This window comes from Chiloscyllium punctatum, chromosome 47 (assembly GCF_047496795.1).
Source record: "Chiloscyllium punctatum isolate Juve2018m chromosome 47, sChiPun1.3, whole genome shotgun sequence".
NCBI lineage: Eukaryota > Metazoa > Chordata > Chondrichthyes > Orectolobiformes > Hemiscylliidae > Chiloscyllium > Chiloscyllium punctatum.
In genome coordinates, this window is record NC_092785.1 from 1,963,218 (window position 1) to 1,987,978 (window position 24,761).

The 24,761-nt window shown below is 49.7% G+C and overlaps 1 protein-coding gene across 1 annotated transcript in view; it reads left to right on the forward strand.

Moving 5' to 3' along the window:
- The window catches only part of pold4 (DNA polymerase delta 4, accessory subunit), a 34,800-nt gene extending 10,347 nt beyond the window's left edge, over window positions 1-24,453 (forward strand). Inside the window, exon 4 of the mRNA XM_072564582.1 lies at window positions 24,337-24,453. Within this exon, the coding sequence (XP_072420683.1) occupies window positions 24,337-24,361 (25 nt within the window). The 3' untranslated portion in view covers window positions 24,362-24,453. The remainder of the gene's footprint in view (window positions 1-24,336) is intronic.
- Window positions 24,454-24,761: the final 308 nt, after the last annotated feature.

Consider the following 24,761-nt stretch of genomic DNA (forward strand, 5'->3'; position numbering starts at 1 on the left):
GGTTCACGAATCTTGCCTTTCCTATCCTTTGCTTTCAAAGGGACATGCCTATCCTGCACTATCTTTACCCTATCTTTGCAAACCTCTGACATATCAAATATGGACTTCCCTTCAAATAGCTGTGTCCAATCCACATTTCCCAGCTCCTGCCTAATTCTGACATATAATTGGCCTTGGCCCAGTTTAGTACTCTTTCCTTAGGACCACTTTCATCTTTATCTACGAGTATTCTTAAACTTACAGAATTGTGGTCACTATTCCCAAAGAAATCCCCCACTGCAACTTCTCCCACCTGTCCTGGCTCGTTCCCCAGCACCAGGTCCAATATGGCTCCTTCCCTTGTTAGACTATTGACATACTGCTCTAGAAAACTCACCTGGACGCTTCTTACAAATTCTTACAAATTCTGCCCCATCTAGACATCTGACGCTAAGTGTATCCCAGTCAATGTTGGGAAAATTAAAATCTCCCATCACCACCATCCTGTTGCCTCTACAGCTTTCCATAATCTGTTTACCTATTTGTTCTTCTACCTCACGCTCACTGTTGGGAGGCCTGTAATACAGCCCCAACAATGTAACTGCACCTTTCCTATTTCTCAGCTCCATCCATAATGCCTCACTGCTGAAGCCCCCCCATAGTGCCCTCCTTTAGCACAGCCGTAATAGCATCCCTGACCAGCAATGCAACTCCTCCCCCACTTTTACTTCCCTCCCTGTTCCTGAAGCGTCTATATCCTGGAACATTTAGTTGCCAATCATGCTCTTCCTTCAACCAAATCTTTGTGATCGCATACTCGCAGGCACCAATCCAAGCCCTAAGTTCATCTGCCTTACCCACTATACTCCTTGAATTAAATCATATGCACTTCAGGCCGCCAGTTCGTTTGCATTCATCTGCTCTCTGCCTACTCTTCCCCCCTTGGTAATGCTAACTTCATGATCCTTACAGTCTCCAGTTTCCACCTCACTCTCTAGTGGGAAGTGTTTGGAATTCTCTCTCCTTCAGACAGCAGTGCTTTTTTTATCGGAGGGGCTGGGTGGCGGTGGCAGTGACAGTGAACATATTTATGAGTTAGACCGAGTTTTGATTGGGAAGGGAGGGGAGAGCCACTGGAAAGTGGGGTTCAGGTTACATCAGCCATGGTCTCGAATGACAAAACAGGTTTAAGGGACTGAACAGCATACACCCAGTCCTAATCCTCAGTGCCAATATATCGTTGGTATGGAGGGATAGGATTAGGAGAAGGGGAAAGGTGACCTTTGTGGGACTCAAAGCTGTATTACCTGATATGAAACCAGATCTCCTCTAAACCAGGTATTGGACTATGGAATCCAAACAGTTTTGAGGAGGCAGTGAGTCAGACATTCAGTCTGATTATGTGTGAGGTAGCAGAGTCTCACTACCTTATGTGGAGAGCTCTCTCTAACCCTATCTTTAAGATGAACTACTATACCTTGGGATGTCACTCTAAACCCTCTCTCGCTCACATATACACACACACACTCCTGTGTCTGGGGAGGTATCTCTAATCTTCTCTCTTTCTCACACTTTCCTGCATCTGCAGTGGTTTCTGTAACCCCTTCCTTTCTCTCTCATTCCTTGATCTGGGAAGGGGTCTCTGCAAACCTCTTGAATCTCAGGAGGTCTCTCTAACACTCTATCTCACACACTCACGTATCTGGGAAGTCTTTCCAACACACTCTGTCTCACAATCTTGTATCTGGGAAGATCTCTGTAGCCCTCTCTGTCAGACGCTCCTGTATGTGAGGAAGTCTCTCACCCTATCTGACACACTCCTGTATCTGGGGAGGTCTGTCGAACCCTTACATACATACATACATGCATGCATACATACACACACACACACTCTCCCCTATCTATCTCATGGACTCCTGTGACTGGGGAGATCTCTCTATGCCACACACACACATACACACATACACACACACACTCTCCCCTATCTCATGGACTCCTGTATCTGGGGAGATCTCTTCATCCCCTCCCCCTTTCTCTCTCACACACACACACATACACTCCTGCATCTTAGGAGGTCTCTGTTACCCTCTCTCTCACACTCTCCTGTATTAGGAGTAGTCTCTCTCAGCTTTTCTCTCTCACGTACACTACTGTATCTAGGGTGGTCTCTCTAATCCCTCTCTCTCACACACACATGGGGAGGTCTCTCTAACCCCCTCTGTCCTACACTCCTTTATCTGAAGAGGTCTTTCTAATCCTTTCTCTCTCACATTCTCTTGCATCTAGGGAGGTCTCTCTAATCCCCCCCCCCCCCCCCCCCCCACTTTCTCACTCCTGTATCTACAGAGGTCTCTCTAATTCTCCCTCTCTCACACATTCTTTTGTATCCGGGAAGTTTCTCTAATCCCCTTTCTCTCACACAATCCTGTATCTGGGGAGGTCTCTCTAACCCTCTGTTCCTCACTCTCCTGTATCTTAAGTGGCCTCTTGAACAGTCTCTCTCTCTCTCTCTCTCTCTCCCTCACACTCCTGTATCTTGGGAGTTCTCCCTAATCACACTCGTGTACCTGGGGAGGTCTGTCTAACTCTGTCCCTCTCTCATATACTCTTGTATCTTGGGTGGTCTCTCTAACCCTCTCTCTCACACATTACTGTCTCTGGGGTGGTCTCTCTAACCCCACCCCTCTCTCTCTCACTTATTTCTATATCTATGGAGGTCTCTCCAATCCTCTCTCGTTCTCTCTCTCTCTCTCTCTCTCGCTTACTGCTTCAATGGGGAGGTCTCTCTAACATCCCTACCTCCCACTCCTCTTTTCCAGACTTCTGTATCTGGGGAGGTCTTTCTAACCCTTTCTCTCTCACACAAATTCCCTTGCATCTCAGAAGGTCTCTCTAATCCCCTGTCCTTCTCTTCTATATCTGGGAAGGTCTCTCTAATCCCCTTTCTCTCCCACATCTGTGTCTGAGGAGTTCTTTCTTAACCTCTCTCTCTCACACATTGTCCTGTATCTGGGGAAGTCTCTCAAACAGTTATGCTCTCACCCTCTTCTGTACCTTGGGGGCAGGGCAGGGGAGTCTATTTAATACTCTCTCTCGTTCTCTCCGTCTGTATCTGGAGAGGTCTCTCTAACTCTCTCTCTCGCACTCACTCCTGCATCTGAGTATGTCTCTCTAACCCTCTCTCTCTCACTCACACACTCCTGTATCTGGGGAGTTCTCTCTAACCCTCTCTCTCTCTCTCACACACATACACACACTCCTGTATCTGGGGAGTTCTCTCTAACCCTCTCTCTCTCTCTCTCTCGCTCACACCCCTGTATCTGGGGAGTTCTATCTAACCCCCCCTCTCTCTCTCTGACACTCCTGTATCTGGGAAGTCTCTCTAACCCTCCTTTTCTCTCACTCATGTTTCTGGAGAGGTCTCTCTAACCCTCTCTCTCTCTCTCACACACTCATACTCCTGTATCTGGGGAGTTCTATCTAACCCTCTCTCTCTCTGACACCCCTGTATCTGGAGAGTTCTATCTAACCCCCTCTCTCTCTCGCTCACACCCCTGTATCTGGAGAGTTCTATCTAACCCTCTCTCTCTCTCTGACACCCCTGTATCTGGGAAGTCTCTCCAACCCTCCTTTTCTCACTCATGTTTCTGGAGAGGTCTCTCTAACCCTCTCTCTCTCTCTCTCTCTCTCTCACACACTCACACTCCTGTATCTGGAGAGTTCTATCTAACCCTCTCTCTCTCTCACACACACACTCACACTCCTGTATCTGGAGAGTTCTATCTAACCCTCTCTCTCTCTCTCACTCACACTCCTGTATCTGGAGAGTTCTATCTAACCCTCTCTCTCTCTCTCTCTCTCACACACTCACACTCCTGTATCTGGAGAGTTCTATCTAACCCTCTCTCTCTCTGACACCCCTGTATCTGGGGAGTTCTATCTAACCCTCTCTCACACACTCACACTCCTGTATCTGGAGAGTTCTATCTAACCCTCTCTCTCTCTGACACCCCTGTATCTGGAGAGTTCTATCTAACCCCCTCTCACTCGCTCACACTCCTGTATCTGGAGAGTTCTATCTAACCCCCTCTCTCACTCGCTCACACCCCTGTATCTGGAGAGTTCTATCTAACCCTCTCTCTCTCTCTGACACCCCTGTATCTGGAGAGTTCTATCTAACCCCCTCTCTCACTCGCTCACACCCCTGTATCTGGGGAGTTCTATCTAACCCTCTCTCTCTCTGACACTCCTGTATCTGGGGAGTTCTATCTAACCCCCTCTCTCACTCGCTCACACCCCTGTATCTGGAGAGTTCTATCTAACCCTCTCTCTCTCTGACACCCCTGTATCTGGAGAGTTCTATCTAACCCCCTCTCTCACTCGCTCACACCCCTGTATCTGGGGAGTTCTATCTAACCCTCTCTCTCTCTGACACTCCTGTATCTGGGGAGTTCTATCTAACCCCCTCTCTCACTCGCTCACACCCCTGTATCTGGAGAGTTCTATCTAACCCTCTCTCTCTCTGACACCCCTGTATCTGGAGAGTTCTATCTAACCCCCTCTCTCACTCGCTCACACCCCTGTATCTGGAGAGTTCTATCTAACCCTCTCTCTCTCTCTCACTCACACCCCTGTATCTGGGGAGTTCTATCTAACCCTCTCTCTCTCTCTCTCTCTCACACACTCACACTCCTGTATCTGGAGAGTTCTATCTAACCCCCTCTCTCTCTCGCTCACACTCCTGTATCTGGAGAGTTCTATCTAACCCTCTCTCTCTCTCACTCACACCCCTGTATCTGGAGAGTTCTATCTAACCCCCTCTCTCTCTCGCTCACACCCCTGTATCTGGAGAGTTCTATCTAACCCTCTCTCTCTCTGACACCCCTGTATCTGGGAAGTCTCTCCAACCCTCCTTTTCTCTCACTCATGTTTCTGGAGAGGTCTCTCTAACCCTCTCTCTCTCTCTCTCTCTCTCACACACTCACACTCCTGTATCTGGAGAGTTCTATCTAACCCTCTCTCTCTCTCTCTCACACACTCACACTCCTGTATCTGGAGAGTTCTATCTAACCCTCTCTCTCTCTCACACACACACTCCTGTATCTGGAGAGTTCTATCTAACCCTCTCTCTCTCTCACACACACACTCACACTCCTGTATCTGGAGAGTTCTATCTAACCCTCTCTCTCTCTCACACACACTCACACTCCTGTATCTGGAGAGTTCTATCTAACCCTCTCTCTCTCTCTCACTCACACCCCTGTATCTGGGGAGTTCTATCTAACCCTCTCTCTCTCTCTCTCTCTCACACACTCACACTCCTGTATCTGGAGAGTTCTATCTAACCCCCTCTCTCTCTCGCTCACACTCCTGTATCTGGAGAGTTCTATCTAACCCTCTCTCTCTCTCACTCACACCCCTGTATCTGGAGAGTTCTATCTAACCCCCTCTCTCACTCGCTCACACCCCTGTATCTGGAGAGTTCTATCTAACCCTCTCTCTCTCTCACTCACACCCCTGTATCTGGAGAGTTCTATCTAACCCTCTCTCTCTCTGACACTCCTGTATCTGGGGAGTTCTATCTAACCCTCTCTCTCTCTCACTCACTCTCCTGTATCTGGAGAGTTCTATCTAACCCTCTCTCTCTCTCACTCACACTCCTATATCTGGAGAGTTCTATCTAACCCCCTCTCTCACTCGCTCACACCCCTGTATCTGGAGACTTCTATCTAACCCCCTCTCTCTCTCTGACACCCCTGTATCTGGAGAGTTCTATCTAACCCCCTCTCTCACTCGCTCACACTCCTGTATCTGGAGAGTTCTATCTAACCCTCTCTCTCTCTGACACCCCTGTATCTGGAGAGTTCTATCTAACCCCCTCTCTCTCTCGCTCACACCCCTGTATCTGGAGAGTTCTATCTAACCCTCTCTCTCTCTGACACCCCTGTATCTGGGAAGTCTCTCCAACCCTCCTTTTCTCTCACTCATGTTTCTGGAGAGGTCTCTCTAACCCTCTCTCTCTCTCTCTCTCTCTCACACACTCACACTCCTGTATCTGGAGAGTTCTATCTAACCCTCTCTCTCTCTCACACACACTCACACTCCTGTATCTGGAGAGTTCTATCTAACCCTCTCTCTCTCTCACACACACACTCCTGTATCTGGAGAGTTCTATCTAACCCTCTCTCTCTCTCACACACACACTCACACTCCTGTATCTGGAGAGTTCTATCTAACCCTCTCTCTCTCTCACACACACTCACACTCCTGTATCTGGAGAGTTCTATCTAACCCTCTCTCTCTCTCTCTCACACACTCACACTCCTGTATCTGGAGAGTTCTATCTAACCCTCTCTCTCTCTCACACACACACTCACACTCCTGTATCTGGAGAGTTCTATCTAACCCTCTCTCTCTCTGACACCCCTGTATCTGGGGAGTTCTATCTAACCCTCTCTCTCTCTCTCACTCACACCCCTGTATCTGGGGAGTTCTATCTAACCCTCTCTCTCTCTGACACCCCTATATCTGGGGAGTTCTCTCTAATCCCCTCTCTCTCTGACACCCCTGTATCTGGGGAGTTCTATCTAACTCTCTCTCTCTCTCTCTCACTCACACTCCTGCATCTGGGTATCTCTCTCTAAACCCCTCTCTCTCTGACACCCCTGTATCTGGGAGGCCTCTCTAACCCCCTCTCTCCTGTCACTCTGCTCCTGTTGTTGATGTCTGGCAGAGCTGCTTGCCTATGGGGGAGATTTACTGTCTGTGAGAGTGCACATTGAGAATGAGGTGTGACTCTAAGCTCCCCTTTTTTATTATTTCAATCACGTCTCTCACTCAATATTGGCTGCATAATACCAAAAGAGAGAATTGCAGAGAGAGGTGAAACTATGTAAAGGTCCATTATCCACAGATCCACACTGAGCTACACCTTTCCCTTGCAAAGGGATAATTACCCTCTGTTCTACTAATGTATTCTTAAGTGCACTTAAACTTTGTCAGAAAGTCTTTGATGGCAAGTTGGAAGATAAGTGAGTGGAGCCACCCAGACACCCGATAACATCTTAATCACCTCAAAGCACCTTTGAGGTTTGACAAAGGGTCCTTGAAAACAGATAGCTCTGTAATAACCCCACCTCTAGCCCACCACCTTTAACCATTTTCTCTCCGGTGCCTCTGGTGTTGGCCATCTTGATGGGTCTCTCTTTTCTTCAAACGGGGGAAGAGGGCAGTGGGGAGAGGGAGCAGGGCATGAAGTGACCCCCCCCCACCCAAACACCCAGTTCGCAGAGACCTGACTTACCCAATCTCCACCCATGCTCCCTGCATGCCATAACTCTCACAGTTTCTTGCCAATTCAGGCCCTTTCTGTCACTCTGCTTTTTTTCTTTCCCTTTCTCTCACCTCCTATTCACTCTCACTGCCTCTATTTTTTTCCCCTCAGACTCTCTCCTTCTCTCTCTGTCTCTTTCTCTCCCATTTCTGATTCCGCTCACTCAGTGTCTCCAACTCTGTCTCCTCTTTTACAAAGTTAAAAATCACACAACACCAGGTTATAGTCCAACAGGTTTAATTGGAAGCACTAGCTTTCAGAGCGACGCTCCTTCATCAGGTGATTGAATCACCAGATGCAGAAGCGTCGCTCCGAAAGCTAGTGTGCTTCCAATTAAACCTGTTGGACTATAACATGGTGTTGTGTGATTTTTAACTTTATACACCCCAGTCCTTCACCGGCATCTCCAAATCATGTCCTCTTTTACAGCATGACTTTCTGTCTCTCACTCTCTCCCTTAACTATACACTTCACTGTCTCTCTATGTTTTTCTCTCCTTTTCAGTCTCTCTTTTTGACTCACTTATCTTTGTTTTCCTCTCTCTCTATTACTTTTGTTCTATCTTTTTCTCTCTGTCTGTCTCTCTCTCTCACACACACATTGTCTCTCACTTCCTCCCTCTGTCTTTCTCTCTTTTCTGTCCTCTCTATCTCTCTCACATGCACCCTCTGTCTCTCTACCCCAATCACACTCTTTCCTTCTCTTTGTATATCTCACTCAGTTTCTCTCACTCCATCATGCTGTCCCACTCTCTATGTCTCTCTCTTTCTCACTCTGCCTCTCTCTCTCTCATCTTCTGTCTGTCTCTCTCACTATCTTTCTCACCCTCTGTCCCTCTATGTCTGTGTGTGTGTGTGTGTCTCGCTCTCTCTCTGTATCTGCCTCTCTCTGTGTCTTTTTCTGTGTGTACGTGTGTGTCTCTCTCTCTCTCTGTTTTTCTCTCTCTGTCTCTCAGTGTCTTTCTCTGTCTCATGCACTCTCTCTCTCTCTTTCTCTCGCTCTCTCTCGGCTTATCTGTAATTAAATGCTCTGAAGCTAGAGGTTAAGGATAGCAGAGACAATGAATGATTTTGTGGGGAATCTGAGTGGGGGCATGGGTCTCCTCAGGTGTAGGCCGATGGAAACTGTGTTTCACAGAATCAACTCTCCAAATACTCCACAGCAACTAAACAAAACAAAAGGGAACATAATGAAATATTCAAGCAGAGGACAGAAAGGGCGGATTAGTGACTTAAGGGAAGGGAGGGAAGGAGAGGGTTAGGGACACAAGTCCAGAGCTCAGAGCACAGGCAGCAGAAGCAATTGCCTCCAATGATGGAGCGAAATGAATTGGAAGTTGTTCAAGAGCAGAGATCTTGGAAAGTAGGAGGGTGTAAGGATTGGTGGAGGTTTCAGAGACAGGGAGGGGATGCAGGAGCTACAGGAGATGATGCAGATAGGGAGGGGGTGTAGGGGCTGGAGGAAGTGATGGAGATAGGGAGGGGTGTAGGGGCTGGAGGAGGTGATGGAGATAGGGAGGGGGTGTAGGGGCTGGAGGGGGTGACAGAGATAGGGAGGGGGTGTAGGGGCTGGAGGAGGTGATGGAGATAGGGAGGGGGTGTAGGGGCTGGAGGAGGTGATGGAGATAGGGAGGGGGTGTAGGGGCTGGAGGAGGTGATGGAGATAGGGAGGGGGTGTAGGGGCTGGAGGAGGTGATGAAGATAGGGAGGGGGTGTAGGGGCTGGAGGAGGTGATGGAGATAGGGAGGGGGTGTAGGGGCTGGAGGAGGTGATGGAGATAGGGAGGGGGTGTAGGGGCTGGAGGAGGTGATGAAGATAGGGAGGGGGTGTAGGGGCTGGAGGAGGTTACAGAGATAGGGAGGGGGTGTAGGGACTGGAGGGGGTTACAGAGATAGGGAGGGGTGTAGGGGCTGGAGGAGGTTACAGAGATAGGGAGGGGGTGTAGGGGCTGGAGGAGGTGATGGAGATAGGGAGGGGGTGTAGGGGCTGGAGGAGGTGATGGAGATAGGGAGGGGTGTAGGGGCTGGAGGAGGTTACAGAGATAGGGAGGGGGTGTAGGGGCTGGAGGAGGTGATGGAGATAGGGAGGGGGTGTAGGGGCTGGAGGAGGTGATGAAGATAGGGAGGGGGTGTAGGGGCTGGAGGAGGTGATGAAGATAGGGAGGGGTGTAGGGGCTGGAGGAGGTGATGGAGATAGGGAGGGGGTGTAGGGGCTGGAGGAGGTGATGGAGATAGTGAGGGGGTGTAGGGGCTGGAGGAGGTGATGGAGATAGGGAGGGGGTGCAGGGGCTGGAGGAGGTGATGGAGATAGGGAGGGGTGTAGGGGCTGGAGGGGGTTACAGAGATAGGGAGGGGGTGTAGGGGCTGGAGGGGGTTACAGAGATAGGGAGGGGGTGTAGGGGCTGGAGGAGGTGATGGAGATAGGGAGGGGTGTAGGGGCTGGAGGAGGTGATGGAGATAGGGAGGGGGTGTAGGGGCTGGAGGGGGTTACAGAGATAGGGAGGGGGTGTAGGGGCTGGAGGGGGTTACAGAGATAGGGAGGGGGTGTAGGGGCTGGAGGGGGTTACAGAGATAGGGAGGGGGTGTAGGGACTGGAGGGGGTTACAGAGATAGGGAGGGGCTGGAGTGGGTGACAGAGATAGGGAGGGGCTGGAGGGGCTGGAGGGGGTTACAGAGATAGGGAGGGGGTGTAGGGGCTGGAGGGGATTACAGAGATAGGGAGGGGCTGGAGGGGGTGACAGAGATAGGGAGGGGGTGTAGGGGCTGGAGGAGGTGATGGAGACAGGGAGGGGTGTAGGGGCTGGAGGAGGTGATGGAGATAGGGAGGGGGTGTAGGGGCTGGAGGAGGTTACAGAGATAGGGAGGGGTGTAGGGGCTGGAGGAGGTGATGGAGATAGGGAGGGGGTGTAGGGGCTGGAGGAGGTGATGGAGATAGGGAGGGGGTGTAGGGGCTGGAGGAGGTGATGGAGATAGGGAGGGGGTGTAGGGGCTGGAGGGGGTTACAGAGATAGGGAGGGGTGTAGGGGCTGGAGGAGGTGATGGAGATAGGGAGGGGGTGTAGGGGCTGGAGGAGGTGATGGAGATAGGGAGGGGGTGTAGGGGCTGGAGGAGGTGATGGAGATAGGGAGGGGCGTAGGAGCTGGAGGAGGTGATGGAGATAGGGAGGGGGTGTAGGGGCTGGAGGAGGTGATGGAGATAGGGAGGGGGTGTAGGGGCTGGAGGGGGTGATGGAGATAGGGAGGGGCGTAGGAGCTGGAGGAGGTGATGGAGATAGGGAGGGGGTGTAGGGGCTGGAGGGGGTGATGGAGATAGGGAGGGGGTGTAGGGGCTGGAGGAGGTGATGGAGATAGGGAGGGGCGTAGGAGCTGGAGGAGGTGATGGAGATAGGGAGGGGGTGTAGGGGCTGGAGGGGGTGATGGAGATAGGGAGGGGGTGTAGGGGCTGGAGGAGGTGATGCAGATAGGGAGGGGTGTAGGGGCTGGAGGGGGTGATGGAGATAGGGAGGGGGCGTAGGAGCTGGAGGAGGTGATGGAGATAGGGAGGGGGCGTAGGAGCTGGAGGAGGTGATGGAGATAGGGAGGGGGTGTAGGGGCTGGAGGGGGTGATGGAGATAGGGAGGGGTGTAGGGGCTGGAGGAGGTGATGGAGATAGGGAGGGGGCGTAGGAGCTGGAGGAGGTGACCCGTTACATGTGAGGGGGGTGTAGAGACTGGCGGTGGTTCGGAAGATTTTTGAGAATTTTAAAATTGAACTGTTGTTTAACAGGTCTGAGTGTAGATCAGTGGATACCACCTCGTCTCTGTCTTCAGTAAGCAACCCTGACTCTGGGATGATAGCCTCTGGTCCATTACTCTCCCCGTCAAGAATCCTGTCTGTTTCAATAAGGTCACCTCTCATTGTTCTAAATTCCAGTGAGTACAGGCCCAATCTCCTCAACCTCTCTTTATCAGACAGTCCCTCCATTCCCAGAATCAGCTGAGTGAGCTCCTCTGAACTGCCTCCAATGCCCCTTCGATTTCCTTCAATAATAAGGAAAGAATCCCACTTGTATTCTGACTTGGGCCTTCTATCGTTTTAGCAAAGCCTCCCCATTTTTATACTCCATTCCCTTTGAAATAAATGATTTGGAGATGCCGGTGTTGGACTGGGGTGGACAAAGTTAAAAATCACACAACACCAGGTTATGGTCCACCAGGTTTAATTGGAAGCACTTGCTTTTGGAGCACTACTCCTTCATCAGGTGGTTGTCAACGCTCTGAACACTCCTGCTCCCAATTAAACCTGTTAGACCATAACCTGGTGTTTTGTGATTTTTAACTTTGAAATAAAGACTGACCTTCTGTTTGCTTTCCCAATTACCGAATGAACTCAGGTGCTGGCATTGTTTTGTGATTTATGAACGCGGACTCTCCAATCCCTCTGTTCTGTAGCTTTTGGCACTCTTTCTCCAATTAAACAATCTTCAGCTCCTCTGTTCTTCCAGCCAAAGTGCATCACCTCACATTTCCTCACATCATAGTCCACCTGCCAAGTTTTTGTCAGTATAATGAACCTGTTTATAGCCATCTGTGGACTCTGACAATCTCACCACTTGTCACCCCAAATATCTTTGTGCCACCTGCAAACTTGGTAATAGTATTTTCACTTTCCTCATCCACGTCACGAATATAGACTGTGAATACAGGTCGTTTGGCTATAATGTGTGTTTCAATTGACAATTGGGGACACTGTTCCTAAAGCGTGAACTTTTAAAATGTGTTTTGGCTGTATCGCTATTACACCGCCAGCATTTCAGCGCTGTTTCTAAAGCATGATTTTTCAATAATGTGGGGTTGCACAAGAAAACACCTATCGCATCGTAAAGCCACCTGTAAATGACAACCATTCACAATATTCCCTACGCAAACTATCGCCATGTTTCTAATTGTGCCGGTTGCTCATATTCAAAAAAATACATAGTGCAATTTTCAGTAATATCATCTGAAAATCCTGTACATTATGAACTGCCACACACCTCAAAACTGACACGAAGCCTTAAAAAACACCTGCCACAAAAACGGAGGGCAGTACTTGACTTAAATTGTGAATATATTGTGAATTGTAAAAGAGGGTTAGACAGGGTGGACAGTGAGAGCCTTTTTCCTCGGATGGTGAAGGCTAACACAAGGGGGCATAGCTTTAAATTGAGGGGTGATGGATTTAGGACAGATATCGGGGTAGTTTCTTTACTCAGTTGGCAGTAGGGGTGTGGAACGGCCTGCCTGCAAAAGTAGTAGACTCGCAGACGTTAAGGGCATTTAAATGGGCGTTGGACATACATCTGGATAATAGTGGAACAGTGTAGGTTAGATGGGCATCAGATTAATTTCACAGGTCACTGCAACATCGAGGGCCAAAGGGCCTGTACTGTGCTGTAACGCTGTAAGTTCTATGTTCAATATTGGTGTGGATGTACACGGTCATCCTTTTGAACGCTTTTGTGGTGCATTTAATTTTATTGACAATTTCTGTTAGTTCAAGAGGCATCTAGGGTCCCACTTACCCAGCGATGTTCAGTTTTTACTGAATATGTGGTAGCATTGTCCACCAATACCAACCCCGGCAGGTTCTCTCAGTGCTAGGGTTGACCACACAGAGACTCTGCCTCCTACACCCAACTATCCTGTGAAATGATGCCAGTTTATTTCCCACACCCCTCTTTCCACCTGTTATCACCCTCTGCCAAATGCCTGTTCCCTTACCCTCTCACCACCTTCAGCCTCCATTCGAAGTCCTTGCTTTCTATTTTTCCTCCTCTCTCATTCTCTTAGCCGTATCCTCCACAGACCATTTCTATCCTGTGCGTGTGTCTGTTGGAGAGACAGAAACAGAGAATCAGAGAGAGGGATGCGAAGCAAGACAGGAGGATGTGGCAGGGAATATGACTTGGAAGAGTTTGGTAAAGAATACAGACAGAGAGAGAGAGCGCGCAAGTGAAAGGCAGAGACAGCAATAGACAGAGAGAGGGAGAGAGAAAATAAGAATAAGAGAGAGGGAGACAGAGAAAGAGACAGAAAGAAGTGGAGACAGGTAAAGAAAGTTTCTTGCCTCTCTCTCGTTCTCTCTCACTCTCTCTCGACACTCTTTCTCTCTCTTTCTTTCTCCCTCATTCCGTGTCTCTCTTTCTCTCTCTCTCATTCTGTGTCTGCCTTGTTGTCTGCCTTTGTCCCTCTTTCTTTCTGTCATTTCCTCTCTCACACATTGCACAATAGCCATGCCATATAAACTAATGGAGCCAGAAACATGTTATAGCCAATACTTAAGGAAAGTTTGCGTTCTGCAAATAACAACCTAAATTCTTCAATCGTGTTAAAGCCAATTTGCGTTGAATAAACACACATTATAGCAGAATCGACTATGTTTTGTCCTCAAACACTTTCTGTGCTGTGAATTCCACAGATTTTCACTCTCTGGGTAAAGACACATTTCTCCTCAGCTCAGTCCTCTTTGACTCTCTCTCTCTTTCCTCACCCCATTCTCTGTCACCATTTTTCTGTCTCTCTCAAACTCTCTCTGCTATTTCTTCTCTGTCTCTTGCTTTCTCTGCTTTTCTCCCTCTGCTTCTGTCACTCTGTTGTTCCTTCTCTCTCTCTGCCTCTCTCACGCTTTCTTTCCCTGTTTTTCATTCTCTTGGCCTCTTTCTCTCATACTTTCTTTCTCTGTCTCCACTTCTTGCTGCCTCTGTCTCTGTCTCCCTCTCTTTTGTTCTTCTTTTCTCTCATTCTCTCTCTCTCTGCCTTTCACTTGCACACCCTCTCTCTGTCTGTCTTCTTTTTTAGATTAGATTAGATTCCCTACAGTGTGGAAACAGGCCCTTTGGCCCAACAAGTTCACACCGACCCTCCAAAGAGCAACCCACCCAGACCCATTCCCCTACACCTTACACTATGGGCAATTTAGCGTGGCCAATTCACCCTAATCTGCACATTTTTGGATTGTGGGAGGAAACCGGAGCACCCAGAAGAAACCCACGCAGACATGTGGAGAATGTGCAAACTCCACACAGACAGTTGCCCGAGGTGGGAATTGAACCCGGGTCCCTGGCGCTGTGAGACAGCAGCGCTAACCACTGAGCCACCATGCCATCCAAGCAAATTCTCCCAGTCATATTCCCTGCCACAACCTCCTGTCTTGCTTTGCATCCCTCTCTCTGATTCTCTATTTCTGTCTCTCCAACGGTCTCTGTTATTCTTTCTCCCCCTATCTCTCCCTCCAACAGTCTTTCCTCGAACACCTTGTCTCAGTTATTATCGCCTCATTTGATTTCAAAGTGCAGGCAGGGAGTTAGAAGGCAGGAAAGACTCAGGCTGGAGAGGGTTAAACGCGAAACAATCAGCGCAGCACAGACAGAATCAGCACCCAGCTTTGAGTCAGATTTGAAGAACCTGCCCAAGAAACCTGAACTCAGACACCATGAAGACAAACGATTTCACGCCAAGTAATCTTTCTCAGGAATCATTCACAGGCTCACTGGCCCCAGGTCAGAGGCTCAAAGACGAAACTCGTCCCCAAACTCGGGACCTTCGATGAAACGCCAACCACTGCCCCCAGCAACATGATCTCACCCCACCCCGAATCACTCCAAAAAAATCCCAACCTCCCAAAGCAACTCATTGTTCCCCTGTCTGAACTTCCCAAAATTAATTGCACCTATCAGTAGAGTATGAAAACTAAACCATGTCAGGAATACTCCTTTAATCATGATTTGGGTATCTGTGAGAGCAAGGTTGTGAAGGAACACTCTGTTAATAGGGATTACAATGTGTGTGAGGGAACACCCCTTTAATAGTGATTTCAGTGTGTGAGGGGCCGGGTGTGAGTGAACACCCCTTTAATAGTGATTTCAGTGTGTGTGAGGCCGGGTGTGAGGGAACATCCCTTTAATAGTGATTTCAGTGTGTGTGAGGGGCCGGGTGTGAAAGAACACCCCTTTATTACTGATTTCAGTGTGTGAGAGGCCGGGTGTGACGGAACACCCCTTTAATAGTGATTTCAGTGTGTGTGAGGGGTTAGGGTGTGAGGGAACACCCCTTTAATAGTGATTTCAGTGTGTGTGAGGGGTTAGGGTGTGAGGGAACACCCCTTTAATAGTGATTTCAGTGTGTGTGAGAGGGACCAGGTGTGAGGGAACACCCCTTTAATAGTGATTTCAGTGTGTGTGAGGGGTTAGGGTGTGAGGGAACACCCCTTTAATAGTGATTTCAGTGTGTGTGAGGGGTTAGGGTGTGAGGGAACACCCCTTTAATAATGATTTCAGTGTGTGTGAGGGGCCGGGTGTGAGGGAACACCCCTTTAATAGTGATTTCAGTGTGTGTGAGGGGTTAGGGTGTGAGGGAACACCCCTTTAATAGTGATTTCAGTGTGTGTGAGGGGTTAGGGTGTGAGGGAACACCCCTTTAATAATGATTTCAGTGGGTGTGTGAGGCCGGGTGTGACGGAACACCCCTTTAATAGTGATTTCAGTGTGTGAGAGGACGGGTGTGAGGGAACACCCCTTTAATAGTGATTTCAGTGTGTGTGAGGGGCCGGGTGTGAGGGAACACCCCTTTAATAGTGATTTCAGTGTGTGTGAGGGGCCGGGTGTGAGGGAACACCTCTTTAATAGTGATTTCAGTGTGTGTGAGGGGCCGGGTGTGAGGGAACACCTCTTTAATAGTGATTTCAGTGTGTGTGAGGGGCCGGGTGTGAGGGAACACCCCTTTAATAGTGATTTCAGTGTGTGAGAGGACGGGTGTGAGGGAACACCCCTTTAATAGTGATTTCAGTGTGTGTGAGAGGGGCCGGGTGTGAGGGAACACCCCTTTAATAGTGATTTCAGTGTGTGTGAGGGGCCGGGTGTGAGGGAACACCCCTTTAATAGTGATTTCAGTGTGTGAGAGGACGGGTGTGAGGGAACACCCCTTTAATAGTGATTTCAGTTTGTGTGAGTGAACACCCCTTTAATAGTGATTTCAGTGTGTGTGAGGGGCCGGGTGTGAGGGAACACCCCTTTAATAGTGATTTCAGTGTGTGTGAGGGGCCGGGTGTGAGGGAACACCCCTTTAATAGTGATTTCAGTGTGTGTGAGGCCGGGTGTGAGGGAACATCCCTTTAATAGTGATTTCAGTGTGTGTGAGGGGCCGGGTGTGAGAGAACACCCCTTTATTACTGATTTCAGTGTGTGTGAGGCCGGGTGTGAGGGAACACCCCTTTAGTAGTGATTTTAGTGTGTGAGGGGCCGGGTGTGAGGGAACACCCCTTTAATAGTGATTTCAGTGTGTGTGAGGGGCCGGGTGTGAGTGAACACCCCTTTAATAGTGATTTCAGTGTGTGCGAGGGGCCGGGTGTGAGGGAACACCTCTTTAATAGTGATTTCAGTGTGTGTGAGGGGCCGGGTGTGAGGGAACACCCCTTTAATAGTGATTTCAGTGTGTGTGAGGGGCCGGGTGTGAGGGAACACCCCTTTAATAGTGATTTCAGTGTGTGTGAGGGGCCGGGTGTGAGGGAACACCCCTTTAATAGTGATTTCAGTGTGTGTGAGGGGCCGGGTGTGAGGGAACACCCCTTTAATAGTGATTTCAGTGTGTGTGAGGCCGGGTGTGAGGGAACACCCCTTTAATAGTGATTTCAGTGTGTGTGAGGGGCCGGGTGTGAGGGAACACCCATTTATTACTGATTTCAGTGTGTGTGAGGTGCCGGGTGTGAGGGAACACCCCTTTAATAGTGATTTCAGTGTGTGTGAGGGGCCGGGTGTGAGGGAACACCCATTTATTACTGATTTCAGTGTGTCTGAGGTGCCGGGTGTGAGGGAACACCCCTTTAATAGTGATTTCAGTGTGTGTGAGGGGCCGGGTGTGAGGGAACACCCCTTTAATAGTGATTTCAGTGTGTGTGAGGGGCCGGGTGTGAGGGAACATCCCTTTAATAGTGATTTCAGTGTGTGTGAGGGGCCGGGTGTGAGGGAACACCCATTTATTACTGATTTCAGTGTGTGTGAGGCCGGGTGTGAGGGAACACCCCTTTAATAGTGATTTCAGTGTGTGTGAGGCCGGGTGTGAGGGAACACCCCTTTAATAGTGATTTCAGTGTGTGTGAGGGAACATCCCTTTAATAGTGATTTCAGTGTGTGTGAGGCCGGGTGTGAGGGAACACCCCTTTAATAGTGATTTCAGTGTGTGTGAGGGGCCGGGTGTGAGGGAACACCCCTTTAATAGTGATTTCAGTGTGTGTGAGGGGCCGGGTGTGAGGGAACACCCCTTTAATAGTGATTTCAGTGTGTGTGAGGGGCCGGGTATGAGGGAACACCCATTTATTACTGATTTCAGTGTGTGTGAGGCTGGGTGTGAGGGAACACCCCTTTAATAGTGATTTCAGTGTGTGTGAGGCCGGGTGTGAGAGAACACCCCTTTAATAGTAATTTCAGTGTGTGTGAGGCCGGGTGTGAGGGAACACCCCTTTAATAGTGATTTCAGTGTGTGTGAGGGAACACCCCTTTAATAGTGATTTCAGTGTGTGTGAGGGGCCGGGTGTGAGGGAACACCCCTTTAATAGTGATTTCAGTGTGTGTGAGGGGCCGGGTGTGAGGGAACACCCCTTTAATAGTGATTTCAGTGTGTGTGAGGGAACATCCCTTTAATAGTGATTTCAGTGTGTGTGAGGCCGGGTGTGAGGGAACACCTCTTTAATAGTGATTTTAGTGTGTGAGGCCGGGTATGAGGGAACACCCCTTTAATAGTGATTTCAGTGTGTGTGAGGGGCCGGGTGTGAGGGAACACCCATTTATTACTGATTTCAGTGTGTGTGAGGGGCCGGGTGTGAGGGAACACCCCTTTAATAGTGATTTCAGTGTGTGTGAGGCCGGGTGTGAGGGAACATCCCTTTAATAGTGATTTCAGTGTGTGTGAGGGGCCGGGTGTGAGAGAACACCCCTTTATTACTGATTTCAGTGTGTGTGAGGCCGGGTGTGAGGGAACACCCCTTTAGTAGTGATTTCAGTGTGTGAGGGGCCGGGTGTGAGGGAACACCCCTTTAATAGTGATTTCAGTGTGTGTGAGGGGCCGGGTGTGAGTGAACACCCCTTTAATAGTGATTTCAGTGTGTGCAAGGGGCCGGGTGTGAGGGAACACCTCTTTAATAGTGATTTCAGTGTGTGTGAGGGGCCGGGTGTGAGGGAACACCCCTTTAATAGTGATTTCAGTGTGTGTGAGGGGCCGGGTGTGAGGGAACACCCCTTTAATAGTGATTTCAGTGTGTGTGAGGGGATTGGCAGTGCTGTACACTGGTAGTTTTCCTAAATTTACCAGGTGCTGTCTGCTCCTTTAGATTCCGTTCTACCTACGCACTTCACGTGATGTGCGCACAAAAACCTTTCTCATGAGTTCATCATTGGGTACAAAGCAGCACTGGTTTTGTGGTTTTGTATAGATTGGTGTCATTAGTGACTAGGGAGGGGAAATGATATTTATCCGTGGTTTCCAAAGTGATTAACAGAATCATCAAACACTCCCTGGACAGGCAGCGCACAGTTTTAGATGCAGAGTAATGCTCCAACTACACAGTCCGTATCAAACATTCCTAAACTTATAATAAAATAGCAGAACAGAAGGAGGCCATTCAGCCTGTTCTGTCAGTGCTGTCTCTCAATAAATTCAGCTGCTCCCAATCTCCTCTGCCCTATCTAATCCCTCATCTCTGGTAATGTCTCTCCTTCAGATCTTCACCCAATTCTTTTTTGACATCCTTCATTGACCCTGCCTCTTCCACACCCTAACCCCTCGCTGTGTGAGAATGTTTCTCTTCCAGTCACTGTCACTTCTTTTACTAATTGCCTTCAAACTGTGTCCCTCTGGGTCTCGATCCCTCCCTCAATGGGAGCTGTTTCTCCCTCTCCACTCTGACCAGACCCCTCGTGAGTTTGAACACCTTGATCAAATCCCCTCTCGGCTGTCTCTTCAGAGGGGAACAGTCCCGGCTTTTCTGATATATCCATGTCACTAAGGTTCCTCATCCCTGAAAGCATTCTTCTGAATCTTTCCCACAGCCTCTGGAATCTTCTCACGTCCGTCCTAAATTGCAGGGTCCAAAACTGGGTGCACTCTTCCAATGGAGGCTGAGCCACTATTTTATGAAGCTTTAGTGTAAGAAACACCTGTTTTTGGAGTCTGTGAATCGCACCCACCCTCCTCCACATCAATATCAGAGAAAGAATAGTGTACATAATCCAGAACCTCAGGTATAAAAACTTCACCCTGAAGGGGCTTCGATATGATGCAGAGCTGGGCTGAGGAGTGGCAGATGGAGTTCAACCCTGTCAAGTGTGAGGTTGTCCATTTTGGAAGGACAAATAAGAATGCGGAATACAGGGTTAACGGTAGGGTTCTTAGTAAGGTGGAGGAGCAGAGGGCTCTTGGGGTCTATGTTCATAGATCATTGAAAGTTGCCACTCAGGTGGATAGAGCTTGTAAGAAGGCCTATGGTGTATTATTGTTCATTAGCAGAGGGATTGAATTCAAGAGTCATGAGGTGATGTTGCAGCTGTACAGGACTTTGGTTAGGCCACAGTTGGAGTACTGTATGCAGTTCTGGTCACCTCATTTTAGGAAAGATGTGGAAGCTTTGGAGAGGGTGCAGAGGAGATTTACCAGGATGTTGCCTGGAATGGAGAATAGGTCGTATGAGGACAGGTTGAGAGTGCTAGGCCTTTTCTCATTGGAACGGCGAAGGATGAGGGGTGACTTGATAGAGGTTAATAAGATGATCAGGGGAATAGATAGAGTAGACAGTCAGAGACTTTTTCCCCGGGTACAACAGAGTGTTACAAGGGGACATAAATTTAAGGTGAAGGGTAGAAGGTATGGGGGGGATGTCAGGGGTAGGTTCTTTACCCAGAGAGTGGTGGAGGCATGGAATGCGCTGCCCGTGGGAGTGGCAGAGTCAGAATCATTGGTGACCTTTAAGCGGCAATTGGATAGGTACATGGATAGGTGCTTAAGCTAGGACAAATGTTCGACACAACATCGTGGGCCAAAGGGCCTGTTCTGTGCTGTATTGTTTGATGTTCTATGTAATTCAAAAGTAAACACAATAAACTTGAGAAGGATGTTACAGGTCAGAGTATGCAAGGGACAGTGACAACATGGTATGATATTGGCGTGCAGGGGACAATTTCAAAGTTAAGCAGATGGTACTAAACGTGGTAGAACAGTACCTGTGATGAGGATAGTGTGGAACTCCAAAAGGACAATGGTGGAGTGCAGAGAATTTAATGCAGAGAATTGTGAGGTACTGCAGTTTGATCAGAGCAACATTGAAAAGCAATATAGAATGGGGGAAGCAATTTTAAAGGTGTTGCACAAGCAGAGGGATCTGGGTGTGTATATTCGCAAATCACTGAAGGTAACAGGACAGGTGGACAGAGCAGGAAATAAAGCACACAGTTCCCTCCGATTTATTAATAGGAGCAAAGAGTCCAAAAGCAAGGAGGCGATGCTGGAGTATTGAGTACAGTTGTGGGCACCACTTCATAAGGATGTTCGGAATGCATGTGAGAGAGAGTGCTGGAGCGATTTACAAGACTGGATCCAAACATCAGTGACGGAGACAGATTGAAGACGTTGGGGACTGTTCTCTTTGGGAGAGGAGGAGATTGAGATGGAGATCTGACAGACCTTTTCAAAATCATTTGCAGGGGCCAGACAAAGTAGACAGGGAGATTCTGTTCCCAATGGGGAAAGGAACAAGAATGAGAGGGTCTCAGCTTTAAAGGGATGTACTAATGAAGCAAGGGGGACGGAGGAAAACCCAGTAAAATACCCGGCAAGTGATTAGGGGCTGGAAATGTGGGGGAAGGCAGGTTCAATTCAGGCATTGCAGAAAGGAAACAGTTCAGTCCAACTCTTCCATGCCAACCAGACAGCCTAAATTAATCTAGACCCATCTGCCAGCATTTGGCCCATATTCCTCTGAATCATATAGAGTCATAGAGATGCACAGCATGGAAACAGGCCCTTCGGTCCAACCCGTCCATGCTGACCCAGATATCCCAACCCAATCTAGTCCCACCTGCCAGCACCCGGCCCATATCCCTCCAAACCCTTCCTATTCATATACCCATCCAAATGCCTCTTAAATGTTGCAGTTGTACCAGCCTCCACCACATCCTCTGGCAGCTCATTCCATACACGTACCACCCTCTGGGTGAAAAAGTTGCCCCTTAGGTCTCTTTTATATCTTTCCCCTTTCACCCTAAACCTATGCCCTCTAGTTTTGGACTTACCTATCCTGGGGAAAAGACCTTCACTATTCACCCTATCCATGCCCCCTCATGATTTTATAAATCTGTATAAGATCACCCCTCAGCCTTCGGTGCTCCGGGGAAAACAGTCTTAGCCTATTCATCCTCTCCCTGTAGCTCAAACCCTCCAACCCTGGCAACATCCTTGTAAATCTTTTCTGAACCCTTTAAAGTTTCACAAAATCCTTCCAATAGCAGGGAGACCAGGACTGAAACAATATTCCAGAAATAGCCGAACCAATGTCCTGTACAGCCATAACAGGACCTCCCAACTCCAATACTCAATGCACTGACCAACAAAAGCAAGCATACCAAACACCTTCTTCACTATCACTACGACTCCACTTTCAAGGAACCATGAACCTGCACACCAAGGTCTCTTTGTTCAGCAACACTTCCCAGGGCCTTACCATTAAGTGTATACCTCCTGATCTGATTTGCCTTTCCCAAAATGCAGCACTCGCATTTACTGAAACTAAACTCCATCTGCCACTCCTTACCCATTGGCCCATCTGATCAAGATCCCATTGTACTCCAATGTGATTGAATGGCCTCCTGCTGCTCTGTCTGTGCAATTCAGTTCAATCAGGGATGAGCAGTAAGTGCCAGTTTTTAAACACAATCTAGAGCTAACAGCCAGGGGCAAGAGGCGAGGCCTGATCTTTGGCTCATTTCCTCACCTTGAAAAGTAGAGTGACGCAGTCCCGAGAGTGAGACCACAGCCTACAGGCACCGTGCCCGACCGTTATACACAACAATCCCAGCCCCTGGGCCAGCTTACTGTCATCATCCCTGCCTCCCACGCACTGAGCCCTGGGCAGGGAATTCCACACCATTCCCTCAGCAATTCTGCCTCTGCAGGAAGGGAGGGCACGAGAGTCTGTCCCCAGGGTAAGGTGTGAGGGAAAGGAGGGGGGGGTTGGTTCCCTGGCAACAGTCTCATTACAAAAAAAGAGATATACACACACCAACACTCAAACACTGGAGGGGGTTACAGAGATAGGGAGGGGCTGGAGGGAGTTACAGAGATAGGGAGGGGGTGTAGGGGCTGGAGGGGGTTACAGAGATAGGGAGGGGCTGGAGGGAGTTACAGAGATAGGGAGGGGGTGTAGGGGCTGGAGGGGGTTACAGAGATAGGGAGGGGCTGGAGGGAGTTACAGAGATAGGGAGGGGGTGTAGGGGCTGGAGGGGGTTACAGAGATAGGGAGGGGCTGGAGTGGGTGACAGAGATAGGGAGGGGATGGAGGGGATGGAGGGGGTTACAGAGATAGGGAGGGGGTGTCGGGGCTGGAGGGGGTTACAGAGATAGGGAGGGGCTGGAGTGGGTGACAGAGATAGGGAGGGGCTGGAGGGGCTGGAGGGGGTTACAGAGATAGGGAGGGGGTGTAGGGGCTGGAGGGGATTACAGAGATAGGGAGGGGCTGGAGGGGGTGACAGAGATAGGGAGGGGGTGTAGGGGCTGGAGGGGGTTACAGAGATAGGGAGGGGGTGTAGGGGGTGTAGGGGCTGGAGGGGGTTACAGAGATAGGGAGGGGCCGGAAGGGGTGACAGAGATAGGGAGGGGGTGTAGGGGCTGGAGGGAGTTACAGAGATAGGGAGGGGCCGGAAGGGGTGACAGAGATAGGGAGGGGGTGTAGGGGCTGGAGGGGGTTACAGAGATAGGGAGGGGCTGGAGGGGGTGACAGAGATAGGGAGGGGGTGTAGGGGCTGGAGGGGGTTACAGAGATAGGGAGGGGCTGGAGTGGGTGACAGAGAAATGGAGGGGATGGAGGGGATGTAGGGGCTGGAGGGGGTTACAGCGATAGGGAGGGGCTGGAGGGGGTGACAGAGAAATGGAGGGGATGGAGGGGATGTAGGGGCTGGAGGGGGTTACTGAGATAGGGAGGGGGTGTAGGGGCTGGAGGGGGTTACAGAGATAGGGAGGGGGTGTAGGGGCTGGAGGGGGTTACAGAGATAGGGAGGGGGTGTAGGGGCTGGAGGGGGTTACAGAGATAGGGAGGGGCTGGAGGGGGTTACAGAGATAGGGAGGGGATGTAGGGGCTGGAGTGGGTGACAGAGATAGGGAGGAGATGTAGGGGCTGGAGGAGGGTACAGAGATAGGGAGGGGGTGTAGAGGGTACAGAGATAGGGAGGGGGTGTAGGGGGTGCAGAGAGGTTATAGAGATGGGGAAGGGGTATAAGGGCTGGAGGGGGTTACAGAGATTGGGAGTGGTGTAAGGGCTGAAGGACGTTTCTGGCCTTTTGGGGGTTGGTGGTGTAGGAGCTGGAGGGTGTTACAGAAATAGGGAGGGGGTGTAGGGGGTTACAAAGATAGGGAGGGGGTGTAGGGGCTGGAAGGTGTTACAGAAATAGGGAGGGTGCAGGGGCTGGAGGGGGGTACAAAGCTAGGGACGGGATGTAGGGGCTGGAGGGGGTTACTGAGATAGGGAGGGGGTTACAGAGATAGGGAGGTGGTGTAGGGGCTGGAGGGGGTTACAGAGATAGGGAGGGGGTTACAGAGATAGGGAGGGGGTGTAGGGGCTGGAGGGGGTTACAGAGATAGGGAGGGGGTGTAGGGACTGGAGGGGGTTACAGAGATAGGGAGGGGGTGTAGGGGCTGGAGGGGGTTACAGAGATAGGGAGGCGGTGTAGGGGCTGGAGGGGGTTACTGAGATAGGGAAGGGGTGAGGGAGAGTTTGATGAATTCGGCAATGACTGTGTTTTTTTTTATTTTCAGCTTGTGGCGAGAATATAAACTCTGACAGAGCCTCAACAATTGCCTTCATTCAAACAGGGAAGGAATATGGCAGGAGTTGGCTTGTCGAAGTGCACTGGGCTGGGAAATGAAAGATCGGAAACATAACGAACTCAGTAAAAACTGAATTGACCTGTGTGGATGCCAATAAGTATCATTGAGGGAGAGTGATAATCTGGAATCTCACTGTACCAATCTTGATTGGACATCAGGTTAACTGTGTCCGAATTGTTGCAATCAGAATTCGCCCTTTGAGACAGGAGAGAGAGACAGAAGAGAAAGACATACAATGTGATGGAGAGACAGAGAGAGAGAGAAACAGATGGGGGTGGTGGAGTGGAGAGACAGACAGACAGAAAGAACAGAGTGAGTGACAGATGGCGAGACAGAAAGACTGAGACTGAGAT